The sequence below is a fragment of the Rhineura floridana genome, chromosome 5 (genome assembly GCF_030035675.1).
Source record: "Rhineura floridana isolate rRhiFlo1 chromosome 5, rRhiFlo1.hap2, whole genome shotgun sequence".
Taxonomy (NCBI): domain Eukaryota; kingdom Metazoa; phylum Chordata; class Lepidosauria; order Squamata; family Rhineuridae; genus Rhineura; species Rhineura floridana.
In genome coordinates, this window is record NC_084484.1 from 156149222 (window position 1) to 156175035 (window position 25814).

At 39.3% G+C, this 25814-nt stretch overlaps 1 protein-coding gene across 4 annotated transcripts in view; it reads right to left on the reverse strand.

Moving 5' to 3' along the window:
- The window catches only part of TNFRSF19 (TNF receptor superfamily member 19), a 66673-nt gene that overhangs the window by 36176 nt on the left and 4683 nt on the right, over positions 1–25814 (reverse strand). For 3 of the 4 annotated variants that reach the window (XM_061629586.1, XM_061629588.1, XM_061629585.1), the window contains exons 2-3: positions 6058–6156; positions 4411–4521 (exon numbers count right to left, since the gene is read on the reverse strand). In XM_061629586.1, the coding sequence (XP_061485570.1) occupies positions 4411–4521; positions 6058–6123 (177 nt within the window). In that variant the 5' untranslated portion in view covers positions 6124–6156. Of the gene's footprint in view, positions 1–4410; positions 4522–6057; positions 6157–21289; positions 21370–25814 lie in introns of those variants that run through there. The other variant, XM_061629587.1, reaches the window with a different exon arrangement.

A 25814-nucleotide genomic window follows, 5' to 3' on the forward strand; every position in this document is an offset into this window, starting at 1 on the left:
TGTTTTCCACAGCGTGACAAGGGCTTCAGCAGGTTCACCTGCTCTATCTACTGGAAACTCTCATAGGGCATTCAGTAATCCAGTGAATTCCATTAGTCTCTGGAGGTGGACCATCTTACTCTGTCCACCACCCCTGCAGGGGAGGATTGGAGCTGGAACCCAAATTTCACCAGAAAGTGGTCTGACCATGACAATGGGGTGACATCCACCCCCTCATCTCCAGACCACCCCTTCCTCCATCTAAAGCAAAAACCATATCGAAGGTTTGCCCAGCCCTTTGTGTCAGACTGGTGACAACGAGACAGCCCCATGGTTGACATGGAGGCCATGAAGTCCTGAGCCGGAACACTAGATGCAGCCTCAGCATGGATAATGAAATGACCCAGGACTATCATTCTGAGCTCCTCCAACACCACAGCTGAGGGCCTCCACCAGCTCCATCAGAGACGCTGCTGGGCAGCAGAGTGAATGATACACCAGCAGCACCTAGTTTACTGTCTCCTTAGCCTGACACCAGATGCTGACCCTCACAGCCAGCTCCAAGACAGAGTGGTTTCCTGCTGACAGAGATGTAAGTTCTGTGGACCACAACAACCCCTGTCCCTGTCCCTGCAGCCTATGCTCATGTTGTACACCTGATCCGCACTATACAGTAGGGCCCCACTCATATGGTGGGTTACGTTCCAGACCCCCGCCTAAAAGTGAAACCTGCCTAAAAGCGGAACTCATTCAATAGGATGGTGCTCGACGCCTGAAAAATGCTGTAAAAGTGGAACAAGCGGTGTATGAGCGGGGCCTTACTCTAATTGAAAGCCGCTGTATTAGCGGAATGCTGAAAAGCGGGGCCCTACTGTACTAAAAATTAGAAATGCCAATACTGTCTTGTTTACCTGAGGGAATTAGCAAGAGCCAGCAGATGCCAAGCCAAATGTGGGTAAAATATTTATTTAGAGAAATGGCAGCTATATATTAACAGAAAAAGTAATGAATGAAACGACTTTGCAGCTTGAAGCAAAGGTTACAGAACAGCACAATGGTTGTTAGTTACAAGCTAATACAGTCAACCCATGTTTCCCTGACCAATAGCTCATAACGTTTTCTATTATAGCAATAACAATAGGAGAAGAGCTTACCATATATGCAGTGTGGTGACCACTAGGGAACCAGGCGGGCTACAGTGAAAGCCAACCATGACTGGGTTTGGATAAATGCAATGGTAGAAAAATTGCAAGATTTAGAAATTAGGCAAGGTAGAGATTGGAGGGAGAGGTGAAACACCAATAATCACCTGTTCTGAAGAAGGGAGAGCAGAAAGATACAATTCTGAGTTTCATCATGGCCTGTGGGTTTGAAGTAGTGAATGCATATCCACTACTTTGTTTTTGGGTGGCCTGGTTTTGCTTTCAAACTTGTAGGCACTTGATCACCCAAGTTCACTGTAGAGGGAGTGATATTTTAAAAAATGAGAGGACTCCACTTCTGGAGATCTAAGTATCATAGATTGCTGGACTAAGATCAAATTCAGCAGGTAACATTTTAATTACTAACATTGCTCTGATGTGTCAGGAACTGAACAGCTAATATTTACCATCTAGTCAAAGATAAAAGATGAAAAGAAGCAGTTAGCTAAGGGAGAGGCTTTCACAAAAGATGGTTAGACAATGTTAAGTAAATCTAATCTGAGTCACCACCCCAATATCTCCTCAGGTTCTGCCAAGAACTCTTGGTACACACTGACTTCTATGGGAAACGTTTTTGCTAAAAGAATTTAGGTATTAACTGAGAAAGTTTAGGGACAGGGATCTGCCCTATACCTTCCACAATAAAGACAGATGCAGAGATTCATTTAACTTCTCAGCAATCTCCTTATCTTCCTTTAGCACACCTTGTCCAAAGGTCCAGCTGTGACCCAGTTTCCTTCTTCTAATGTGTTTAAAGAATTTTTTGTTGCTAGCCTTGATGTTTTTAGTGATGTGCTCCTTGAAAGCTTTTTGGGGGGCGTGTGTGTGTGTCCCTTATTATAGACTTTCATTTCTTTTGCCAAAGTTTGTGTTCCTTTTCGTTCTCCTCTTTGAACTAGACTTCTATTTTTCTTCTTTTTGCCTCTAATAGCTTTCTTGATTCTACTTGTTAACCATGCTGCCATCATCTTTATTTATTTTATTTATTTATTTATTGTATATATATACCGCCCCATAGCTGAAGCTCTCTGGGCGGTTTACAATAATGAAAAACATTAAAAACAAATATACACATTTAAAAACACATCTTTTAAAAACAATGTAAAACACAATTTTAAACCATTTTAAACATTCTATCTTTCCCGATCTGCGGTATACATTCTAGCTGAGCTTCTATTATTGTAGTTTGAATACCCCCAATCATTCTCTTGAGCTTCCCTTTCTACTTCCCTTTTACTGAGAAGTTTCCTTTTTTGAAGTAGAATATGACTGTGCTGGACCTTCTTGGCAATTGTGCACTTTGTTCCTAATTGATTCAACAACACACATACTTCACACCATTATCATTATTAAGTTTAGGGTCTCCTTCCCTCTAGTCAGTTCCATGACCAACTGTTCTCGGGAATAGGCATGTAGGATATCTAGACATTCTACCTCTTTGTCATGACCAAAACATACAGTTACCCTGTTATGTGAAGGTAATTGGACACTCATTATAAAGCATTTCCTCCTGTGGATGCTTCCTTGATTTCATTCTCCATCTCAACCTCACTTTGGGATTTTGGTCGGGGTGAGAGCATGTCCCCAGTCCTAAGTTACTATTTTAGCCTGGTATTGCCACCCACTGTGATTCTGTGGAGGAGTCTTCCCCTTTTGTATTTCCAGCTTTTTGGACTATTTGTCCTCTTTGATGTACAAAGCGATCTTAAAACAATATGCTGTACTGCCAATAAATACTATAAAACAACTTCAATACTGCCACTTCAGCTTTAAAGCAAACATTCTTCTTGTTCAGTGTTCTTCATTGGACAATCCTAATGCAGTATCTAGGTTCCTTAGGATAAAAAATTACATTTATAACCAGTCTGCAGCTTAGTGGATATGTTTGTTTGCTGAACTTTGCAAAAACTGAGGGTAGAATCAAGAAAGATACCAGTTAATTGGTGCTTTGACATGCAGCCTTGCATATATATCACTAAGATAAAAGAACAGTCCCCTTAAATAGAAGAACAATCCCCTTTACATTTCCTCTCTCCTTCCACAGCAGCCATGGAGTGAGGTGTCTGGTTTAAGAGGAAGGTTTGTCACAGTGGAGCTGGGCAAGGAAAGGAGCCTGTTGCCAGGCAGAGTTAGGAATAGGCCTCTTCTGGAAAAATGCCTGTCAGAGCCACTTTGCCTTTTGAGTGGTTGCTTTATCCAGTCATTCTTCTCATGTCTTTGTAGTTTGGTGAGCATATTTGGCAGGGCAGGCAAACCAACCATGGTTAAGGAAAGCTGCTGGGTTTGGATGCAACCCCAAACTATAGATTTTAAATAATTTGTACGTCAGCAATAAATCATGTTTTCAATACTTGGTTTGCTGTTAAAAAACCAATTGCCTCAGGTGGGTTTGGATGTTCAAATACGTTGCAATCAGGCTAAACAAACCATTACTTAGCTTTACATTCAAACACAGCCAGTATGTAGCATGGAATATACTTACTGCTCTTCCATGTGTCAAAAAGCACACGGAAGAATTATTAAATGCAGTTATGACACTCGAATGCTATGAAAATCTGTGCATTTTAACTAAAAGTGGTGGCATGGAGAAGAAAGGGTGCATTGTTCTTTAAGACTAAAATGCCCTGCCAACTTTTAAGCTTATGGATTTTTTGAGCAAATCTTTTCAAACCACAAAGCTTCAGTTCATTATTTTTTCTTTAGAGGTGAAGATAGCTAAGAATATAAGAACCCCCCTTTTTACTTTTTTAAAGGAAGGAATTTGCCTTAAATGGAATATCCACATAACTGTATAAAATGGCTTTGCCCGTGAGCAACACTGAATATCAGTTGCTGTAAATACTAGTTGCTAAATGTGAGAGAATTGGAGGTCGCTGATTCATAGAGATGCTATAAGTCATAACTGACTTGAAGGCACATAACAACACAACAACAAATATGAGAGTGCTATTGTGCACGTGTCCTGCTTGTGGACTGTCCATAGGCATCTGGTTGGCTACTCTTCCCTACTGGGAAGAGGATGTTGGACTAGATGGGCCTTTGGTCTGATCCAGAAGGACACTTCTTATTTTCCAAAGACTGGAAATCTAATTATCTTTACAAAACACTTACTTTGCATTTCTAAGTGCTGTTTCACCACCAACAGTGACTCAATACTCAAGTAATGACAATAATTGCAAAACATAGAATAAAATCAAATGAATGATTTAGAGAATGTTCACATACATACCCTAGACAGTTCCATTCCAGGTCCACACTGTTTGCACAGCATACAGTTTCCATCATGATCTCTGAACTCTTGCTCTCTACAGTCTCCTGTTTCACAAATTACAGTATCTGTCTAAAAATAAAAAATTAATTAAAGATGCTTCAGTTAATCTGTTTCTAACAGTATAATCCCATGCATGCTTACTCAGAAGTCTCCCACTATATTCAAAAGCACTTAATCCCAAGTACATACATATAGGGCTGCAGCTAGGTACAGCCATCCTAACACCTTGCTAGGAGCAGGGGGAGGTCCAGGAGGCCCTCTCGGGATCCAAAGCCATGGTGCCCTGCCCTGAAACACTCCATTTGGGATCTGCTGCAGGCTACAGTCAGCAGGAGGACCACTGGCAATAGCTTCCCACCTCACTATGTGCTTCGGTGGCCTCTGCAGTAATACAGCCCTCCCTTCTGGTGGAGGATTACCTCTGCCTTATCCTAATCCCTTCCAGCAGTACAGATCAGGAGGTCAGGATAAATCTCCAAAAAGTAAGATACAACATTCAAACATCCATTTTAACTTCAAGACATGTAACTGAATAGTTAGGTTTATCTTAGATAATTAAATTTGTTTAGAAGCAACATCAAATAGGTAATATGTCTCTGTGATACCTTAAAATACAGTTCATTCTGATTTTAAAAATGTTTACCTGGAAGTAAATCTTATTGATAGAAATGTAATCCCTCCCCTCTCCCAATCAAGTATGTTTTCATCTCTTAGGCACATGCAGGGTTTCTTTTTACAACAACAACAATGTTTTTGAAGTATACAAATTTCAAAATTCTATCCAATCAACAAATTACATCTACCAAAATGGCAAAGCATCTTTAAAAAACACTATAACAAAACTAATATGCTACATTGTAGTATTTGAAATTTAAAAAATAGACATTTACTCAGAAATAAGTCCCACTGTATTCACTGAGGCTCTCAAATAAATCCATTTATGATTACAGCCTCACACACACACACACCCCTCTCCCGTTTAAAATCAACATGGTTTGAATTCTTACTTGTGTGCTTAAGTCCCATGCATGCTAGTGGGATAAGTACATAATTTTCAAGATTACTTCAATGCCATTTTTCAAGAAGGTGGGTAGTGATTTCTAGGTTTTGTATTTCCTGGAAGTGAGAACTAGAGGTTTGCAATCCCTAAACAAAATGTCTTGTAACAAAACCACTTTCACAAATGACACAAGTCTATATGAATTGCCTCTTGGCTAAGCTTGGAACTGCTTTGATTTATCAGCAGAGTATCTATCTAATACAGCCTTCCCAACCTGGTGCCCTTCAGGTGTTTGAGACCGTTGCCCCAATCAGAATGGCCAGTGGTTAGGGAAGATAGTCCTGGGCACCTATTTAGCAATTACCATAGATTACTAAGAAAAAATATATCCAATATCATGAATTCATACCACAGCAGGTCCACAGGCAAGCAGAAATTCTGCTGCTACAATGGGATACAATAATACAAAGCTCATAGCGTACAACAATTATCTTTGAGCCACAAAATTTCTATTCAAGTTAGTTAACTTAGTTATTCAAAATGCAAGAGGCTGCACTTGAACATAAATTCACATCACACATCAAGAAGTACTGTTGTTTACTTACAAAACCTGTCAGAAGTATCAGCAACTTCAGCATGTTAGTATGCCAATGTGACCTTTTTGTATCCATTTCTGAAGTCTTTCCTTTAATGAAGTACTAAATCTGTGAACAAAGAAAATTGTTTTAAATTCTCAGGATAGAGGATGCACATTGCGACCACTCTGCAGGACAAGACAAAATGAGGCACCAGCAATACTGTATCTAGTTTCAGTGACGCACCTCCTCCCATACTAGGCCTGCACAATAGCAAGGTAAACAATATAAAAGGTAAAAATGGTACAGGATAGTGTGATGGGACAGGCGTGGACCTAACTCACAGTCACCAACCTCCTCCCATACTAGGCCTGCACAATAGCAAGGTAAACAATATAAAAGGTAAAAATGGTACAGGATAGTGTGATGGGACAGGCGTGGACCTAACTCACAGTCACCAACCTCTTGAAAATCTGGCCTAGTTCTTACCTAGGCACCTTGCCTGTGCCACTTTAGCCTACCAAGTGACTGAATGCTCCATGTACAAAAATTTCTCCACGTATATACTAGATGACAGAATGAAGCGTTTTAGCCTAGCCTTTCCCCTGCATTATAGTTTTCTACATGCAGGAAATGTTTTTGTACACGGAAGATTGCCATGTGTTCATTTCCACCCGCAATCAAAAGTGGTTCATTCTAGACACAGGGTTACCATTTCAGTGAGAACAGTCCCCTCTTTGGGCTGCCAAACAAGTTACTTCATTAACGAGTAACCACAGCTCTGAACTATAGCAAAGCCTCCAGTAATCCAGTCACAGCAACTGGCTCATCAAAAGAGGAGCAATCTCTGTATTTACTGTTAACCAGGAAAAAAAAGCAAATTGTTTGTTGTGGGCAAGTAATCAAACCAAATAGAATCATGAACCCAAAAATAGCATAGAACCTTTATCTTTCCTGATCTGGAAGAGAACTCAGTGTCCACTTTGAAAATCTGTTGAACATAAAAGTATAAAAAAGATAGAAGATCTGTCTGATGCACAAGGAGCATGGCTGAAGGTTCACACACCTCTTTGGCTTGGGAAGCAACTTGTTAATCTTGCATTTGAGTAGTTACTGGCATGTATGTCTATAATACAAGCTGTGAAATTGAGTTCAAATAGCCAGTGAAAATCCTCTCATGACCACAGTTAAAATGCTATGTTTATCTTTATTCTTATTAGAGGAAGAGAACCCAGAACCTTTCTCATCTCTGACCTAAAGGTGAGTATATGACTGTTAAAATTTGATAAACGAAACAAGATTAAACCTATCAACTTTTTTCACTCCACTTTGCAAATAAACTTATTACATTTTCTCATATTACCAAACCTATACAGGCCTGAACTGCCACTAGCCTAGAGTAACTTCCACTACAGGTGAAACAGAACTAAATTTGGAATGAAATTATACAAAAACATGTAATGGTTCAACTCCCTAATTTTGTGACACTTAATTTCCGAGCCTTGTTCGTGGTTGGTTTATTCAGCATTAGGCTGCAAACAAATCAATTTCAGTTAAACTCAGTACTAAAAAAGAATCTTTTTCTTTCTGTGCTAAAGGTGAAATCTTCCTGGAAAACCTAATTTGGGTTGGGTTAGTCGAACTATTGTTATAAGGAATCCTATGTTCATTGTGATTTTAATCCTATTTATTATTTATTTCATTTATATATCAATTCCCATAAAACATCCTGAAGTGATATTCAACATCCAGTGCCTTGCAAAAGTAATCAGATCCCTGACCAATGCTCTCATATTACTGAATTACAAATAGTACATTGTAATTTCGTTCTATATGATATTTTATTTTGAAACATTGAAACTCAAAATCAATTATTGTAGGTGACATTGGTTTTATGTTGGGAAATGTTTGTAAGAAACATAAAAAACTTAAACTTGTTGCTTGCATAAGTATTCAACCCTCACACATTAATATTTGGTAGAGCCAACTTTCGCTGCAATAACAGCTTTAAGTCTTTTGGGGCAGGTATGTACCAGCTTTGCACACAGTGTCAGAAGGATTTTGGCCCATTCTTCTTGGCAGATTCACTCCAGGTTGTTCAAGCTGGTTGGACATTGCTTGTGGACCTCAATTTTCAAAGAGCACCACAGATTCTCAATGGGATTGAGATCAGGACTTTGACTGGGCCATTGTAGGACATTCACCTTTTTGTTCTTGAGCCACTCCAATGTTGCTTTGGCCTTGTGCTTGGGATCATTGTCCTGCTGGAAAGGGAATTTCCTCCCAAGCTTCAGTTTTTTAGTGGACTGAAGCAGGTTCTCTTGCAGTATTTCCCTGTATTTTGCTCCATCCATTCTTCCTTCGATTTTAATAAGATGCCCAGTCACTGCTGATGAGAAGCATCCAACAGCATGATGCTGCCACCACCATGCTTCACTGTAGGGATAGTGTGTCTTGAGCCATGGGCAGTGTTAGGTTTGCGCCACACATAGCGCTTTGATTTTAGGCCAAAAAGCTCTATCTTGGTCTCATCTGACCACAAAAGCCTTTCTCACATCGCAGCTGAGGAAGTCTCATGCTTTCTGGCAAACTCCAAACATGCTTTCAGATGGTACTTTTTGAGTAACTTTTCTTGCTACCCTTCCACACAGGCCAGTGTTATGCAGAGCTCTTGATATGATTGACTGGTGCACAATTCCTCCACTCCCAGCCACTGAACTCTGTAGCTCCTTCCAAGTGATTGTTGGCCTCTCTGTGGCTTCTCTCACAAGTCTCCTTCTTGTTCGAATGCTGAGTTTTGAGGGACGGCTTTTTCTTGGCAGTGCCTAGGTGATTGGAAGCAGCTTCCACTTCCTGATTATTGACCCAACTGTGCTCACTGGGAAATCCAAACACTTGGACATTAATTTGTACCCTTTTCCTAATCTATGCATTTGTAATACATTATCTCTCACTTCTGCAGAATGCTCTTTGGTCTTCATTTTCCTTCAGATCCACAGCCTGACCAATGATCCTTCAACAGTGGGGTTTTTATCCTGGCAATGTGACAACAACTTAAATGGTTCACAGGTGGAGGCCAATGGTAAGGTAATTGTGTCCTTGATAGGGCGATTTCTTTCTTCTGTGTAAATTGGAAGCTTCCACAGGACAGGTGTTGAATACTTATGGAAGCAACCTGTTTCATCAGTTTTTTATGTTTCTTACAAACATTTCCCAACATAAAACCAATGCCACCTTACAATAATTGATTTTGAGTTTCAGTGTTTTGAAATAAAATATTACACAGAATGAAATTACAATGTACCATTTGTAATTCAGTAGTATGAGAGCATTGGTTAGGGGTGTGATTACTTTTGCAAGGCACTGTATTATGAAATATATGCCTGACAGTACATATATAAAATAGTTAAAACAATTGCATATATAATTTAATTCTTTCTTTTCTAGCTGTAAGAAGATCCACAAGAATAGTGTATATTTAGATTATTACCAGGGCCTGATCCAAAACCTCAGAGGCCCATGCAATGGCTGGCATCCAATTAGTAAATATGATTAATTCTCCCCTGCCCTCTTAGTACAATTATTGCATTTTACAAATGGGAAAACTGATGATTGAAAAACATACCCAATGGCGACTTCCGGGAAGGGTGACTTCGCTTGTGCCTGCTTTTGAGACGGGCTCCCGCCTCAAAAGAAGCTTATTCAGATATAAATCAGTCAGAACATTTTTTTTTTGACTGATGAAATTTCTCCCGGGCAGGGAGAAACGTAGAGATCAACCTCAAAAGCCTGTTTTTGTTGGGAGGACTGGATTTCATTAATTTATGAGAAAAGGTCCAGCCAGCAATGCCGGACGGACTTCCGAACAAGCTCTATCTGTTTAATGCGATACGTTTATCTTTTCTTCAAAGAGAAAACAGACTAACAGGCAAGCACCCTTCTTTCTATTATTTTTTTTACTTGGTTTAAATTGTTGCAGCAAAAAGAGATTTGTCAAATTAATCAGCTTTAAAGAACTTTTGGATGAGTTATAACTCTTCTCTGTTATTCACGAAATTAACAGCTTATCTCTGTTTCTATTGCAAAAAGCTGTCCTGGAAGTGCATTCTAAAGATATAAACAGAAGAGGGATTTCTATTCCGAGGAACATTATATTGTCTGGGACTATTCTCTTTTTGGTCTATTTTATTTTGACGAATCTGCTTCTTCACGACGCCACTAACTGTTTTGATGCTGGGAACTAAATTTGTTTTGTATTTTTGAACATAGAGAGATAAGGCAGGCTGCTCTGTTTATACTGTGATGTCATCAAGCCTGGAATATTAACCCAATTGTTGCTGAAATAAGAAGTGGTTCTTCTTTATTTTTGTTTTGTTTTGTTTTCGTGGTTTTAAAAATGGCAATCAAGAAAGTGGCTGAGAATCTGGAAGTAATTATGTTTCAGAAAATAATGGATGAGATTGAGATAACGAAACAAACCCTGCGACAGGGCAGTAAGGAGCTGAAAATTGAACTGAGCAAAATGACGCAGGAGCTTAAAGAAATAGGGGATCCTGTGAGAGAGGAGAATGAGATCAGAGATGAGAAAAGAAAAAATAAAGGGAAGATACAAGCCCTGGAGATTGGAACAAATGTGGAATTGGAAAAAGATCTGGAGTTTATGGATATTAGAAATAAAATCTACTGTTTGGAATTTAACGTTATCTCTGAAGAAATTAATGAAGATATTAGAGATAAAGTTATCAATGGCTTGGATAATCTTCTGGACTGGAATGACGTGATGGAGCTTGATATAGAGAAAATCTATGGAATTAACTGCAGCCATGTGACAATGGAAAAACTCTCAAGAGATGAGCCAGTGCATTTTGTAAAAAAGAAGAACAGAGATATGACTTTACAACAATATTTCAGCAACTTATTCAGAATTGATGGCAAGAAAATATTTGGGATAGAGGAAATTCCCATCAGACTCTTATTATATGACTATGGTTATGACAGCAAGATTATTATGGAATACTGATAATGGAAGATTGGACACTGAAATTACTGGACTTAACAGGACTATTGAAGATGGAAGATGGAATTAATATGGATAATGGAATAATGGCTATTGAAATTATTGGACCTAACAGATTTTGATAAGATGGATTAATCGATATGTTTATTTGGACTATGGTTATGACAATAAGATTATTATTATTATTAACGAGATGGATTAATCGACATGTTTATTAGGAGAAAAATTGATAGATATATTTCTTAAAGAATTGAAACCTCTCTTTGACTTTTTGTGGAAAGAATAAAGTAATGTTTATGAGATTTGATGATTAATTAAGATAACTACTGGAGGAAAGTGATTTTATAATATAATTTAAGAGACAGGATTGTTATATATTGTAGACCTATAACTGATTTGATCTGCGACAAATGGGAAGTCAACATTTTACTTTTTTGTTTAATCATTTTTATTTTGTTTTGTTTTTTGTCTTTGAATGTTTTATGATTTTGTTTTGTATGTTTTATGAAAATTTGAATAAAAATTATTGTAAAAAAAGAAAAGAAAAACATACCCAATGGCAATGTCATGGATCAGATCTTCAAAACTAGAATTATTCACTACTTTAGTCATTTATTTTCTTGTTTTGCTTAAACAAACTTTATTTAAACATATATTATTTGATAATGATTGTAGCAGTTATACATAAAAAAAGAGTTATTTAACTTTGATGAAGTCTATTAGTGACTCTTTATAGCAGTGGTTCTTAACCTTTTTAGGATCATTGACCCCTTTGAGAATCTGATGAAAGGTATGGACCCGCATAGATAAATACAATTTATTTTACTGCATTGGATTTTTTAAATTTTTTTGCACCCAGTTCACGGACCCTTTGGAGCAGGTTAAGAGCTGCAGCTTTACAGGGAATTGTAGTATAATACAAACATCTTTTCATACTTTGTCCTACAGATTTAACACTTTCTATTTGAAAATACTTATACTGCAAAAAAGACCCTTAGCAAATGAAGGACTTCTATAAGTAATTAACTGTATACTGCAAAAGGCAGATATGCTAGCTTTTTAATTATGACCTGGATATACTAGGGTTTTTTAAAAATTATTATAACCAGGTCTGAAATAAAACAGACATGCAAATAATGACTGAGTGGGTGACTTGTCCCACTTGCAGTTACTCAGCCCTCCCCAGTCTTGGACCTGGGGGTCCTGAGCTCAAGGAGAGCTGCAACAATCACTTTCAGTGAAACCACAAGTGCAGATCATGTGGGGCTATATTACATATCCAGGTTGCCTTCTCAAATGGCTCTTCTTCTCATTTCTGCATGAAGAGAGCCATGTCTACAGCTCACATGATGATGTGCTTTATTTCTGGGTCTGCCAATCCCAAGTGCCAGAGGATTATTTATGTTACTACTGGTAACCAGTCAACTGGCAAACTGTAATACAAACTAAAGTGAATCACTACTATAACATGGCCTAGTGTACTCCTTTATCTCAGTTTTCAGTTTCAACAGACCTTTTATAAAATCCTCACATTGGTCACACATGCTTAGAACTTATATGCTTAATTATCCTAACAAAAATTTCAAAAGCTGCTAATGATAAAAGGAAAATAAACATTAATTGTGACATAAGACAATGCTATGATAATAAAATTACACTATAGAACAGGGGTAGCCAACCTTTTTGGGCCCGTGAACACATTTGTAAACTGGAGAAACTGTCATAGGCACCACACACACACTGCAACCAATTCTACTGGCTATAAAAGAACTGTTTTCTCAAGCCTATTTTCACTATGAGGAGGGGACACTGTATGTACAGTACCAGGAAAGTCCTTTGCAGGCACATGTGTGCCCATGCCACCACACTGGCGATCCCTGTTACAGAATGACTTTTTTTTTAAGTCAGTTAAAGCAAAAATGCATTCTTTAACTCACAGAAATGTCTACAAATAAAAAAAGCTCTAACAACTTCAAAAATGTGGGGCTTTGGTAGGTCTCCTTAGGGGAAAACATTCCACATCAGGGAAGGCATTCTGCGTTAAGAAAGCTAATCTCTGTTCTCCAGAAAATCTCACTGTGGGGAGATGGCAGACTAAATCTGCCAGTTAAACAGTTATTTATCTAACCCTATCCAAAGGCTTGGACTGATAAACAATGTATTAAAAGAATAATTTGTTAAACTAGTCTGGTATAGAAAAAAATCATAACATATATTCCTTCAGAAAGATAGGCAGATATAGCGAGGCTCTTGTCATTGGCCTGATGACCCATAGCACCCTTCCTCTATTGGTCAGACACTTTGGAGGTAGCAGGGAGATACAGCAAGGTTCCTTCCACTGACCTGGCTTTGACTCATTTGCATTTTAGATTCATTCATTCATTCATTATTTGATTTATATCCCACCCTTCCTCCCAGCAGGAGCCCAGGGCGGCAAACAAAAGCACCAAAAACACCTCAAAACATCATAAAAACAGACTTTAAAATACATTAAAACACAACATGTTTAAAAACATTTTTTAAAATGCTTTCAAGACATCTTTAAAAAAAGGATAAAAACATTGTTTTAAAAAAGGGGGGTTAAAAACATATTAAAAAGCAATTCCAACACATACGCATACTGTGCGTCATCTGCCTTAAGTTTTTCAATCAATAACTAAGGACAGGATATAAATATAATAAAATTAAAATCTACCTCTGTACCCAATTATCCCTGGTTTATCAAAAGTCAGCAAAATAATACATAATAGGGTTACTTTCCCCCAAAAGTTATATGTACATGCTATTCAAAAACCACACATTTTTGTCAGCCCTTCTACAGAGATATTTTTTCTTATGCAACTCAAGAGTATTTTTCTACTGAATGGCACATCTAATATTTTCCTATGAACATTGCCAAACCCAATATTAGGATCAGGAATTTCACATGCTAAAACCTAAATCTCACCCTTCAAAAAGCAAGCATTTCATATAGCATACTAGCCTACTACATCTGCTCATTTTGCTGTGTATTGTAAGCAGATTGCTTCATTTATATATTGAAAAATTACCTCCAAAATAGAGCAATTCATGAAAAGGCTCTAAGTTTACAACTGCTGGAAAAACAATCTTGCAAACATCTAATAAAGATATTTAATAAAGATATTAAATTTCAGGGAACTCGTTCAGCTTCAACAGTCGTACATTCTCTTCAGTACTTTACAGTAGATATGTTTGAACTTTTAAAAAAAATTACACAAGTTTTGTAATTGTCCAATTCACAAAACCAGGAGACAGTTCAGCTTATATATATAGAAATAGTATCCAATGTAGAATGTAGCATGCAGTATGATCTCTGAACCAGATTATGCAGTAACAACATGGTGCTTTTCAAATAGAAAATTAGATTAAAAATTAAAAGGGTTGGAGCATACAAATAACTGACTGATTTGCCTGGAAGCAAGTCTTGAAAGAAATGAAAGTGTGCCAACTGCATGTTTCCTGTTTCTGTCTCCAGTTCAAACATTCCTGGTTTAAAAACAGACATTACTGCACTTAATAATAGGCTGCTATTGGGCAAATTTGTTCTCTGTTGCTATCAAGTGGCACTGTACTGATGTCAGCTGGACACAAGCCATTCAATCTATTCTTTTCCTGTGCATACAGAGAGAAAAGTATGCCCAGAACTGATGTGTTTCTAATTCAACAGATGTGGACATTTTCTTTCTACTTATTAATATGAACAATGTATTTTATTTAGCAACACAAAACATTAGTTCCCCGTCCCCAAACAGACAGCCACATTAACATGAACCCTTTATTACAAAACATTGTTTAGCAAAGGACAGGATACATAATTAATGTTTGTGCTAAATCTTCCAAATCCTGACCTAAACGGCAATCTGTGCCCAGTCACATTTAATACCAGTCAACAGTACAAGCAGATTATATTGTTTTTAAATGTTTGTGTCTAAATTGTTTTTAAAAGATGTGTTTTAAATTTGTATATGTGTTTTTAGGTACTGTAAACTGCCCAGAAAGCTTCGGCTATGGAGCGGTATAGAAATACAATAAATAATATAAATAAATAAATGGGTGACTAGATAAGCCTATCCCAGGTTTAAGCATTTAGATAAAACAATTTTAATCTGTATATGGCCATGTATCTGGGATACATAATCCTTTATATTTGTAAGTTTCAAACATCAGTCCACATGTTGTGGTGGAAGAGTTTATGCTTTGTTTTTCTATACGAAAACATGTAATAATTTAAAAGTACAACACCTTCTGTTCCAGATGGACAGACTTTGTGAAGTGGGAGACCTCTCAGTTTCTCATTTTGATTCCGTATGGCTTAGAATAATTAATAACTGTCATGCCATTATATTACTTTGGAAAAAATGGTCACTATAAGTATATAAAAACACTGTATATCCCTCATTATTATTATTAACAGTATGAACAGATTGATTATTACATTTATACCCTGCCTTTCTTGTCATGACAGAAACCCAACGTGGCTTACATATGGTTCCCACGCAGTCTCCCATCCAAGCACTGACCAGACCTGACCCAGCTTCAGCAGGGGTGCTGGCTCATGTGCCTTCAGACCATACATAGCCTGAGACATAGCCTGACAAAAATGATTAGTGTAAGGAACAAAAAGACTCTTATAAAGCTGAAAATATTCAAAATCCTCTGACTACTTATCCTATATTCTACTTTTAGTGCATGCAGAAGACCATATATGAATAGGATGAAAAGTTCTTTAATTATTTGCATTGCACTGTCAATGTGCATAGTACTTTCCAAAGTAAGATAAGCAAAAAGACAGACTTGCTCCCAGGTATGGTATGGTTTGCTGCTTTACAACCCTTTTTTTTTGGGGGGGGGGGAGAGAAACTGTGAAGGTGGTGTGGAAGATGGTTTTATTAAGTTGACATGTCCCCCCATTCCTCTCTCTGCAAAACTGAAGTACCATATGCTACCCCTAGCTACTCAGTCTAACTGCTTTCCACTCCTTTATTACTACTGCATTTCCACTTGTAAGAACATGCAGGGGAAAGTAGTTTCAAAAGCAGCAATTAGGTTGCAACTGCAGTTTTCATATAGTTGTGTGTATGCTTCTCCTAACTTTTTCAAAATCCAAAGCAGCTGTGGGAGGCTGAAATCTTAGGTGGAGGATAGGATGGGGGGGGAGGAAAGGCTGCTTAATACTGGTTGTTTTTACACTCAGAATTGTCCCCAAACTACTGTTCTCCTCAAGGATTATAAATCAATTGGTGGGGAGTGCTAGCAGCCATGACCCCAAATTTGAAAACTGCACAATAGCTAAGATACAAAGATTTATTTTAGGGATGCTCAAAGGCATCCCCAGTGTGGTTACTAAAAACGTATTTTTGGTTGATCAGATCTTAGTGCCACATCATAAACTACTTTAAAAAAAGTCCCCTTAATTTCAAAAAGAGGTGGTTAAATGGCAGGGTATGGGATTTACTATTGGGGAAACAGAAATATTAAGACTTCTTGGGCACACAAAACTAGTCAAACAAAACACAGACAGCTCAATGGATAACATAGGTATGTAGTTACAAGACAACAGATACAGATTTCAATGGACATCAGCTTCTGCAATCAGCAAAATACAGCCAGCACAATGAATAAAGCATTGATCTCTCTCTCAGTACCTCCTACCCACTCCCCCCAGCCTCCACAACTTAAGAACCTAGATACATAAACTCAACCCATCGATAAACTTCTACATTTATATTAGTGTATTTTCTTTAAATTTCATGTGAAAAAAAGAGTAATGTATAATAAAAGGATTACTGACTCTGAGTCACACTTTGGCATCCAGTCCTTGGGATATTATGGAAACCTCCACTTATCCAGGCAGTTTTAGCCACTAGGAACAAAAAGTATAGCATATGCAAGAACAGGAGATGTGCACCATCAATACTGCATAAGTCCATGGCCTTTATCAAAAGTGCACTTCAAATATCCCCACACTTTGCCAACACTAGGTCCCAGACTTTGGGGGCACTCTCAGCACATCTGGAATAACATGCCTACCAACCTGCCCACACTGTTTCCAATACTTTGTGCTGCTACATCAACAGAACATAAGAAGAGTCTGCTGGATCAGGCCAGTGGTCCATCTAGTCCAGTATCCTGTTCTCACAGTAGCCAGCCAGATGTCCGAGCACAAGAGCACTCTCCCCTCCTGCAGTTTCCAGCAACTGGTACTCTATCCAACTATAGAGGCAGTGCACAGCTATCATGGCTAGTAGTCACTGATAGACAAATTCATGGAAGACAAGGCTATTCCTCTTTTAAAGCCATCCAAGTTGGTGATCATCACTGCCTCTTATAGGAGTGAATTCCATAGGTTACCTATAGGCTTTAAATATGGGGCTGCAGTGTTTTATGGACTACATTAATAAACGGGACCGCAAAAAAGACAAATAATTGGGTGTTAGAACAAATTAAACCAGAACTATCAATAGAAGCTAAAATGATGAAACTGAGGTTATCATATTGGACACATAATGAGAAGACATGATTCCCTAGAAAAGACGATAATGCTGGGAAAAACAGAAGGGAGTAGAAAAAAGAGGAAGACCAAACAAGAGATGGACTGACTCCATAAAGGAAGCCACAGACCTGACCTTACAAGATCTGAACAGGGTGGTTTATAACAGATGCTATTGCAGGTTGCTGATTCATAGGATTGCCATAAGTCGGAATCAACTTGAAGGCACATAACACACACACACACCAAAACCCCCCACCTTAGCTCCTCTTATTGTTATGTACTGACAAGTACAAAATCCTTCGAATGAAGTTTTCTGAGGTATTAATGAATTGGTCCTCTACATTTCAAAATCCCAAGGAATGAGTTTAAATATGAAAATCCGTTCCAGAAACAAAAGTGAAAGGATGCAACTGGATGATCCAGGCAAGCATGAGACCTCTCCTTCCCCCCTGTCCACACCAACACATTGAAAAGCAAAGAGTTAAGTGAAGATTGTTCAGTTGATTCCCAATGTATCTGCAATTATGGGGGATGCCAGACAAGTATAGTGCAAATTTGCACAGTTGCATATTATTCAGCCAAAAAAGGAATAGCAAGACCCTACATGGCCACAGATCTTTGGAATGTACTCTTGTGTAGCTTTTTTTTTTTACAAGTCCATACAAAACAGTTAACCAAGTACTGCTATCTTTTAAAGTCTTTTTTCTGACAAGTAAGTTGTGAGAGCATGGAATAAAAACAGAAGCTTTTGAGACACATGCAAAGCATGCCAGCCAACATATTTTTCAAAGGCCTTTAAATCCTTTTCTTAACTAGTGTATAATGGGTCATGGTTCGCCTGGCAAAGTTCTTGCAAGTCACAAGAAATATACACTCTCAGATGTTGTCAGTATTCATCAGACCATGAAATAGGATATAAACCTTGCAAATGATTCTGTACTACTCTTGAAATGGTCAAATCAATTTGTTGCTTTGCGTCACTTACGTGAGAAAAGTAACTAACAAATATAATAAATAAATAATCATAAAGGTCACGTTATAACTGGAAACAATTCCACATTCGTCAAAGTCAGCCTCTAAAACAGGGGAGGTTATGTTTGCATCAGTAACGTACAGTATATGTATGGACTGAGCTTATTTTAAACACCACCTATTTTGAACCTTTTAATATGAGTGTCATTACTCCAGGCAATAGCTTAGATTTTGTGGAAAGCAACGGGTGTGTGTATGAGAGAAAAAGAGCAACAGCACATCCTGTCTCATACCAAACCATGGGGATTACTGTTGTCACCATAGCTCCAGGTATACCATACCAATGGAAGCTCAGGACAAGTTCCCTATATACGAGCATGTATTTCTGGTTCCTCCACTCCAGAGAGTTAAAGGCCTTCTCAGCATCCACCAACATCACTGCTGGTAGACACCTGACATGGATGAGATTTAAGGCCATTTAAGGCCATTAATGACCTCCAAAAGCCTTTATGTGCTGCAAAAGCTCCAGTTTGTTCACTTGTTGTGCAGTAGTCAAGGACCCCTCTGACACAATCCAGGTTACTGCAGCAGCCACTACTTCAGGCCTAGCTGCTTTCTGGGTGGAAGACTGTCCTGTCTAGGGAGCCAAATAATCCTTAATGGATATGGACTTGCCTGAAGTGATCTTGGTACTTCTGGTGCTCTGTCCAGGCATTGGGTTTAAATGGAAGTCCTGACTGTATCAGATTTGGCTACATTAACCTGGCGGGAGAAGAGCTCAGATCTTAAGCATCCATCTTGTCTGATGGTAAAGCCATACGCTTATTCTAATGTTCTATATTTAAAGGGCCGCCTTTTCATCTCTGTGTTTACATCCTTTGTTGTGGTGGGTGTAGCTCTGTAGGATGTCTCTTCCAGTACAATCCATGTTTTCCTCTTTTGGCCGATTTGTTATGAGTCAAAGAGACACAGGCATAGTAAAGAGGAAGAAAGGGCAACTCTTCTAACAGTCACTTCAGTGGAAAGAGAGACTACTAGAAATATTTCTAAAGCACCACACACATTTAGGTGAGAATTCAGCAGACAGCACCACTAACCTGCACTGACAAACCTGGGTTTGTAGCTGCATGTTGTATACCATTTCAATGATTTAAGAGCTACATGCTGCAATGCGCACTTACCTGGGAGTAAGTCCCACTGGACACATGGAGACTTACTTCCAAAGAACACACACATGATTGCACTCTTTTGTCCCACCTTTCCATTACAAAAAAGTCCTCAAGGTGGCTTATAATAAAGATTTATTTATTTATTTGATTTATATTCTGGCCTTCCAGTAGGAGCCCAGGGCAGCAAACAAAAGCACTAAAAACACTTTAAAACATCATAAAAACAGACTTTAAAATACATTAAAACAAAACATCTTTAAAAACATTTTTAAAAAAGCTTTAAAAACGTATTAAAAAGCAATTCCAACACAGATGCAGACTGGGATAAGGTCTCTACCTAAAAGACTTGTTGAAAGAGGAAGCTCTTCAGTAAGCACTGAAAAGATAACACGAGATGGTGCCTGTCTCATATAAAAGGGAAGGGAATTCCAAAAGTAGGTGCCACTACGCTAAAGGTCCACTTCCTATGTTGTGCGGGACACACCTCCTGATAAGATGGTATCTGCAAGATGCCCACATCTGCAGAGTGCAGTGATCGACTGGGTATACAATGGACAAGATGGTCTTTCAGGTATCCTGGAAACTGGAACCTTGAACTTGGCCTGGTAGCAAATGGGCAGCAAGTGCAACTGTTTCAGCAGTGGGGTGACATGTTGGCGATACCCCGCCCCAGTGAGCAGTCTTGCCCTCTCATTTTGCACCAACTGCAGCTTCCGAACCAACCTCAAGGGCAGCCCCACATAGAGCATATTACAGTAATCCAGTCTGGAGGTTACCAGGTGGGGTAAAATTGATGTGGGGTGGAATTAAAAAACATCCTAAAAAACCCATAAAATCCTACACTGCAATAGCTAAAGAAATGCACAGACACATAAAGACATTACCATAGTCAAAAGGTCAGGAAAAGAGGGCAGTCTTAGTATGGCATAAGCATAAGGAGGACTTAAGCAAACTTCCCAAGGGAGGGTGTTCTGAAGCCAGGGTGCCACCACAGAAAAGACTTTCAACAGACAATCTTAAGAGATTCAAAATAGCCCTCAACCTTCTCCTGGTTCTCAAACCATCTCTCAACAAGCTGATAACACATAGGCTGCATATTCCACACAGCTACAATTCCCAGCACCCTTAACAAACTAAAGTTCCCAGGATTCTAAGAGGGGGCAAACGCGCTACGGTCACAGTGTAGTCTGAAAGCACACAAGAGTGCTACCACCAGCACCTTGCTGAACCTAAGCGGTCTAGACCTGGTCAGTGCCTGGACGGGAGACCTGGAAATCGCATGTATTCCGCCTTGGGTTCTATGATGGAAGAAATGTGTGGTATAAATGTAAGAAAATTAATCCAAGCGCCACACAATTCCGTCCTCTGCCAGACAATATCTCTTCTTCCTTCCTCCTCAAAGCCGGGGTAAACTCTCCTATCTGCTCCCTTCCTCCCTCAAGCCTTCACGTTTTCCTAAGCACTGCTGCCAACCGCTGTCTGGTCACCTCATGAAGCAAAACAGGCAATCTCTCCCTTTCCCTTCGGCTCCAAGGCAGCGTGCCTAACCATCATGGTCCACCACTTGACAGGAGCGACGCAGCAACCCACCAGGGAAAGGAGAACGGCGCGTCTGCGTGTGTGGAGGTGGCGGGGTATCCGTGACCGTTAAAGGCTATGCCAATCGCCCGCCCCCGACCGCTGCGCAAAGCTGCCATTCCGCTCGATGCAGCTTCGCCGCTCACCGGCCGACCCACCCCAGCCTCTCTTTCTGCCCCGCAGCTCTACCGTAACCTAGGCAACCATTCGCCGCTCCCCCTCCCGTCCTGGCGGCGGAAGCATGAACCAATCGCTGGCCGCCACACCACGTGATCCTTCCGGGAGGCGGCAGCGCTCAAAAGACGAAGAGGCGGCAGTTAAGCAGACAAAAGCTGCTCCGATTCCTGGTTTTTCCTTCCACGCAGCCCCACGCCACTAGCGAAGTGCCTTAGAATGGGCAGGGGCCTATCATTTCTATTGATTCCCCCGAATTATTTGTTTTTTATTTATATATATCCCGCCCTCCCCGTAGACTCCCAGGGTGGCAAATTCGGAGCAAAGGAGAGAGGGGAGTTATTTATTTAGATGATATGGGCTGGGTTATCCATCAGTAGTTTATGCACGATTAGCCAGCTGCTGCCCTCCCCTCCTCACTCGCCTGCCACTGTTTGATTTAGGTTACATATTTCTAGTCACTTGCTATTTTTAAAGGTCACTTTTTATGTTTAAAAGGTCACATTCCTGAGGCAGTTTATAATTAAAACGAATATAAAATATTCATTCTGCAGTGATAATCCTATATCAATTTACCTGATTTAAGCCTCATTGTCTACAAAATCAGTCTTAATTCTGAATAATGGTGCAACCCTAACCCAGATGCACTTGCTGGGAGAGGTTGGGATGTGTGTGTTTTTATGTATGTCTCTCCCCCTAACTTAAATAACTTACCTTGGTTTATTTATGCTGACTAAAGAAAAGTCTTGTTGGTGTAAATTATGCCAGGATAAAGGCCAAAAAGGGGGCAGGGAGAGGGATAAACAGTTATGCTGTATCCTAACTATTCACTGCTCCTACCCACAGGGCTTGGTGTAACTTGCACTTCCAAAAATGCAGATGTAACTAGAATTCACTGCATAAGAATTAATAGGCAGAAAATGAAAGTCTGCACTTCCACTCCCAAGCCAGGAGTAGTTAGGATGTAGTTAGCTTAATTTACACTGGAGATACACTGTCATATCTGCCTGGTTAGGATTGCTCTGTATGACTTAGATAGGAGTGTGGTGTATAAAGTGGGATATTAAAAATGAAAATGCACTTGGGACTAAATTGCTGTGCTTTGAACAAGGATATGGCTTGTTGCACTTATTGCTGAAGTTAATGAATGAGCTATAGTGCTCTTTTCTTGTTGGAATATATGAGGTTCAACTCCAACTTGTGGGTTGAGGCTGCATGGGGTTAAAAAGGGTAGCTAGAGAGGAGACCTCTTGGTTGCTAGGCTATACCTATCCCTTTGATCTCCTGCTGTGTGATATGCAAAGGATGTTGATCCCAGTTCCTTCCCTCCTTCCAGTCTTTTTCTTTCTCTCGAGAGGGGAGCAGACATATTCCTTTGTCTCTCCCTCTCCTCCAGCATGAGGGCAAGCACTAGGCTCAGTGCTTGCTGCTCCGACTTAGCTAGTTAGCTAGATATAAGACTCTTTCCTATCAACCATGTACTTCCAGAATAAAGTATTTATTTCTTATTTTAAAGCTTAAAGCCTCTGTCTGACTAATTTGCAAGGAAGGTAGAATCTTAGCAAAGATTCAAACACACACACATAAGCTCGCTCAATACTCTCCGTTCCGCAGCGCAACTCTGCAGGGTCCTACAGGACATTGGGCCCAGCGTCCTATATTTCTAATATGCTCTGTGGCTCTTGTTGCATGATATAGGATCACCATATATTAAACTTGTTTGACTGCCTGTGCATGAAAATAGACATTATGATGATTTGTGAACACACTGACTTCTGAGAACATGTCTGGCTCTGATTGATCTGTTTTTCTATCAGTTTTAGATATTTTCTATATGTCATTTTCCATATTCTGAAGATCTGAGCTGCATGTTACAGTCTTATGGCATTTGCACATGTGAGGATTAAATTGCCTGTATAATTGCATTGAATATATATTTCACTTATTTTCCAGTGAAAAAAGCAGATAAGAGAAAAATAAACTCATTTGAAATGTGGTATTGGAGGAGAGGTTTGTGTATACCATGGACTGCGAAAAAGACAAATAATTGGATGTTGGAACAAATTAAACCAGAGCTGTCACTAGAAGCTAAAATGATGAAACTGAGATTATCATACTTTGGACACATCATGAGAAGACATGATTCACTAGAAAAGACAATAATGCTGGGAAAAACCGAAGGGAGTAGAAAAAGAGGAAGGCCAAACAAGAGATGGATTGTTTCCATAAAGGAAGTTACAGACCTGAACTTACAAAATCCGAGTAGGGTGGTTCATGACAGATGCTATTGGAAGTCACTGACTCATAGGGTTGCCATAAGTCGTAATTGACTTGAAGGCACATAACAACAATTGCATTGAATATGCATTTCACTTATCTTACACATTAACAATATGGTCCTCTATAGAGTGTCCACTGCAGTATTCTAAGAGATAAGAGTGCACAAGAGTTGTAGGCAGCAATCCAATAAATGTCTACTCAGAAGTAAGGTTCATTGGGTTCATTGGGACTTATTCCCAGGTATGTGTGTAGTACATTGCAGCCATAGCTTTCCAGAGAGACAGAAGCAGTGGCAACTATTGCTTCCCTAATCCTTGCTGACATCCTGTAGAAGCAGCAGGTGCTCCTACTAGAAAACTCTGGGATTTCTGTGCTTGATACCTCCCCCTTGTGTGGGAGTAGTGCCCTCTTGGTTACATATCACCCCCTGAAGTTGGAAAATGGAGGGAATGATTTCTTGAGATTCTAAAGCGTGTACATTAGTAGACCAATAGATCTGATAGCACTAATTAATTACAGAGAATTAACCACCTCTCTGTTATGTCTGGTAAGGTGAAGAGTTCAGTGTAATAGCAACATTTACATACTCTACTTTTATTGTTTCACTTTATTGCCTAATTTTAATCACTTGTGGAAAAGCAAGAATGATGTCTTTGGGACATTAACTGAAGTGATCCTCATGAGAAACCAAAAGTATCTGGAATATTATCTGCAACTCAATGACAGAGGTAGCTCTAAACATTAGAGTCTAAAGACAGATCTGTACTTGTTATGACAGCTGTTGGAAACTGATGTCAATATTATATTACAGAGTGTTTTAGTAATCTTTACTTCTGCTAGTCCTAAAATATGTTTATGGTGTTATCTGAGACAGTTTGATTGTAGAAAGGAATCAATAATTGCTCCCATCTGTTGAGTAAATAAATAGTATATATACATGTGCTTTTGAAGTCAGTTTGGTTGGAAACTTTGTGCGGAGGATTAATGAATGTTTGTGTAGTGCTTTGGAAGTCTAAAGTATTATAAGTGCCAGGTATTATTATTAAATCCCTTATGAATCAAGCCCATGAAAGGCTAAACCACCAATGAGGTTTTGAAAGTGGCAGAATGTTGCACTGTTTTTTTTAAATTGTTGCTTTATGCACTGCTTCTGATTGTTCTGTCTACATAACTAGTTCTCATGCTAATGTACATCTATCACATTTGTATTCTGCCCTTCAAGGAGTCCAGGGTGCACACTGGCTAGATTTATTTAAACCACTCATAGCCCGCCTTTCCAACAGCAGCAATAAAAGTTATTCCACATCAGTATGTTAAAACCAATACAATAAAGCAAACCAGAAGTCTTCTTTACAAGCAGGGTTTGGGGAAGTTGCTACCTTTTATGAGGCCACTAACTGGGGGCTGTGTATGTGAAAGAGACATGCCTCCCATGGAAGGGAATTCCAGATTTCCAGGTGCAGCCATAGAAAAGACCCTCATCTTGTTCCAAACAAGTGTATTTACGGGCTGTTGGAACACACAAGAGAGCCTTTGAAGATGATCTAAGTAGACTGGGAGGATTTCTACCATTTTTTTCTTCCTAACAACCCTGTGAAGTATATATTTTTCTATTTATATCCCGCCCTTTTGGAGTACATGTGGTTCCCCAGTCTTTCACTCATCTAGACACTGACCAGATTCAGACCTGCTTAGCTTCAACAAGGTGAAGGCCTCATGTTCCTTCAGATCTGGAGCAAGTTCTGTTTCCAGGCCCAGTTCAAAATGCTGGACTGGACCTTTAAGGCCCTTCACAGCTTGGAATCAGGGTACCCAAAGGATAACCCATTTCTGTATGGACCTATCCAAAGTTTCTGAGGCCCTGTGGGGTAAGGTACGGCAGCGGCCTCCTATAGAAACAGCCTTTTCAATGGTGACACACCCAGCTACCAGCTTTCTGGAAAGGCTTCTTCCTTTATATGATTTTGGTGCCAGGTGAAGACTTCATCTGTTCTTACTTTGAATTCATTTTATTTGGGAGCCAGTGTGGCGTAGTGGTTAGGGTGTTGGACTATGACTTGGGAGACCAGGGTTCGAATCCCCA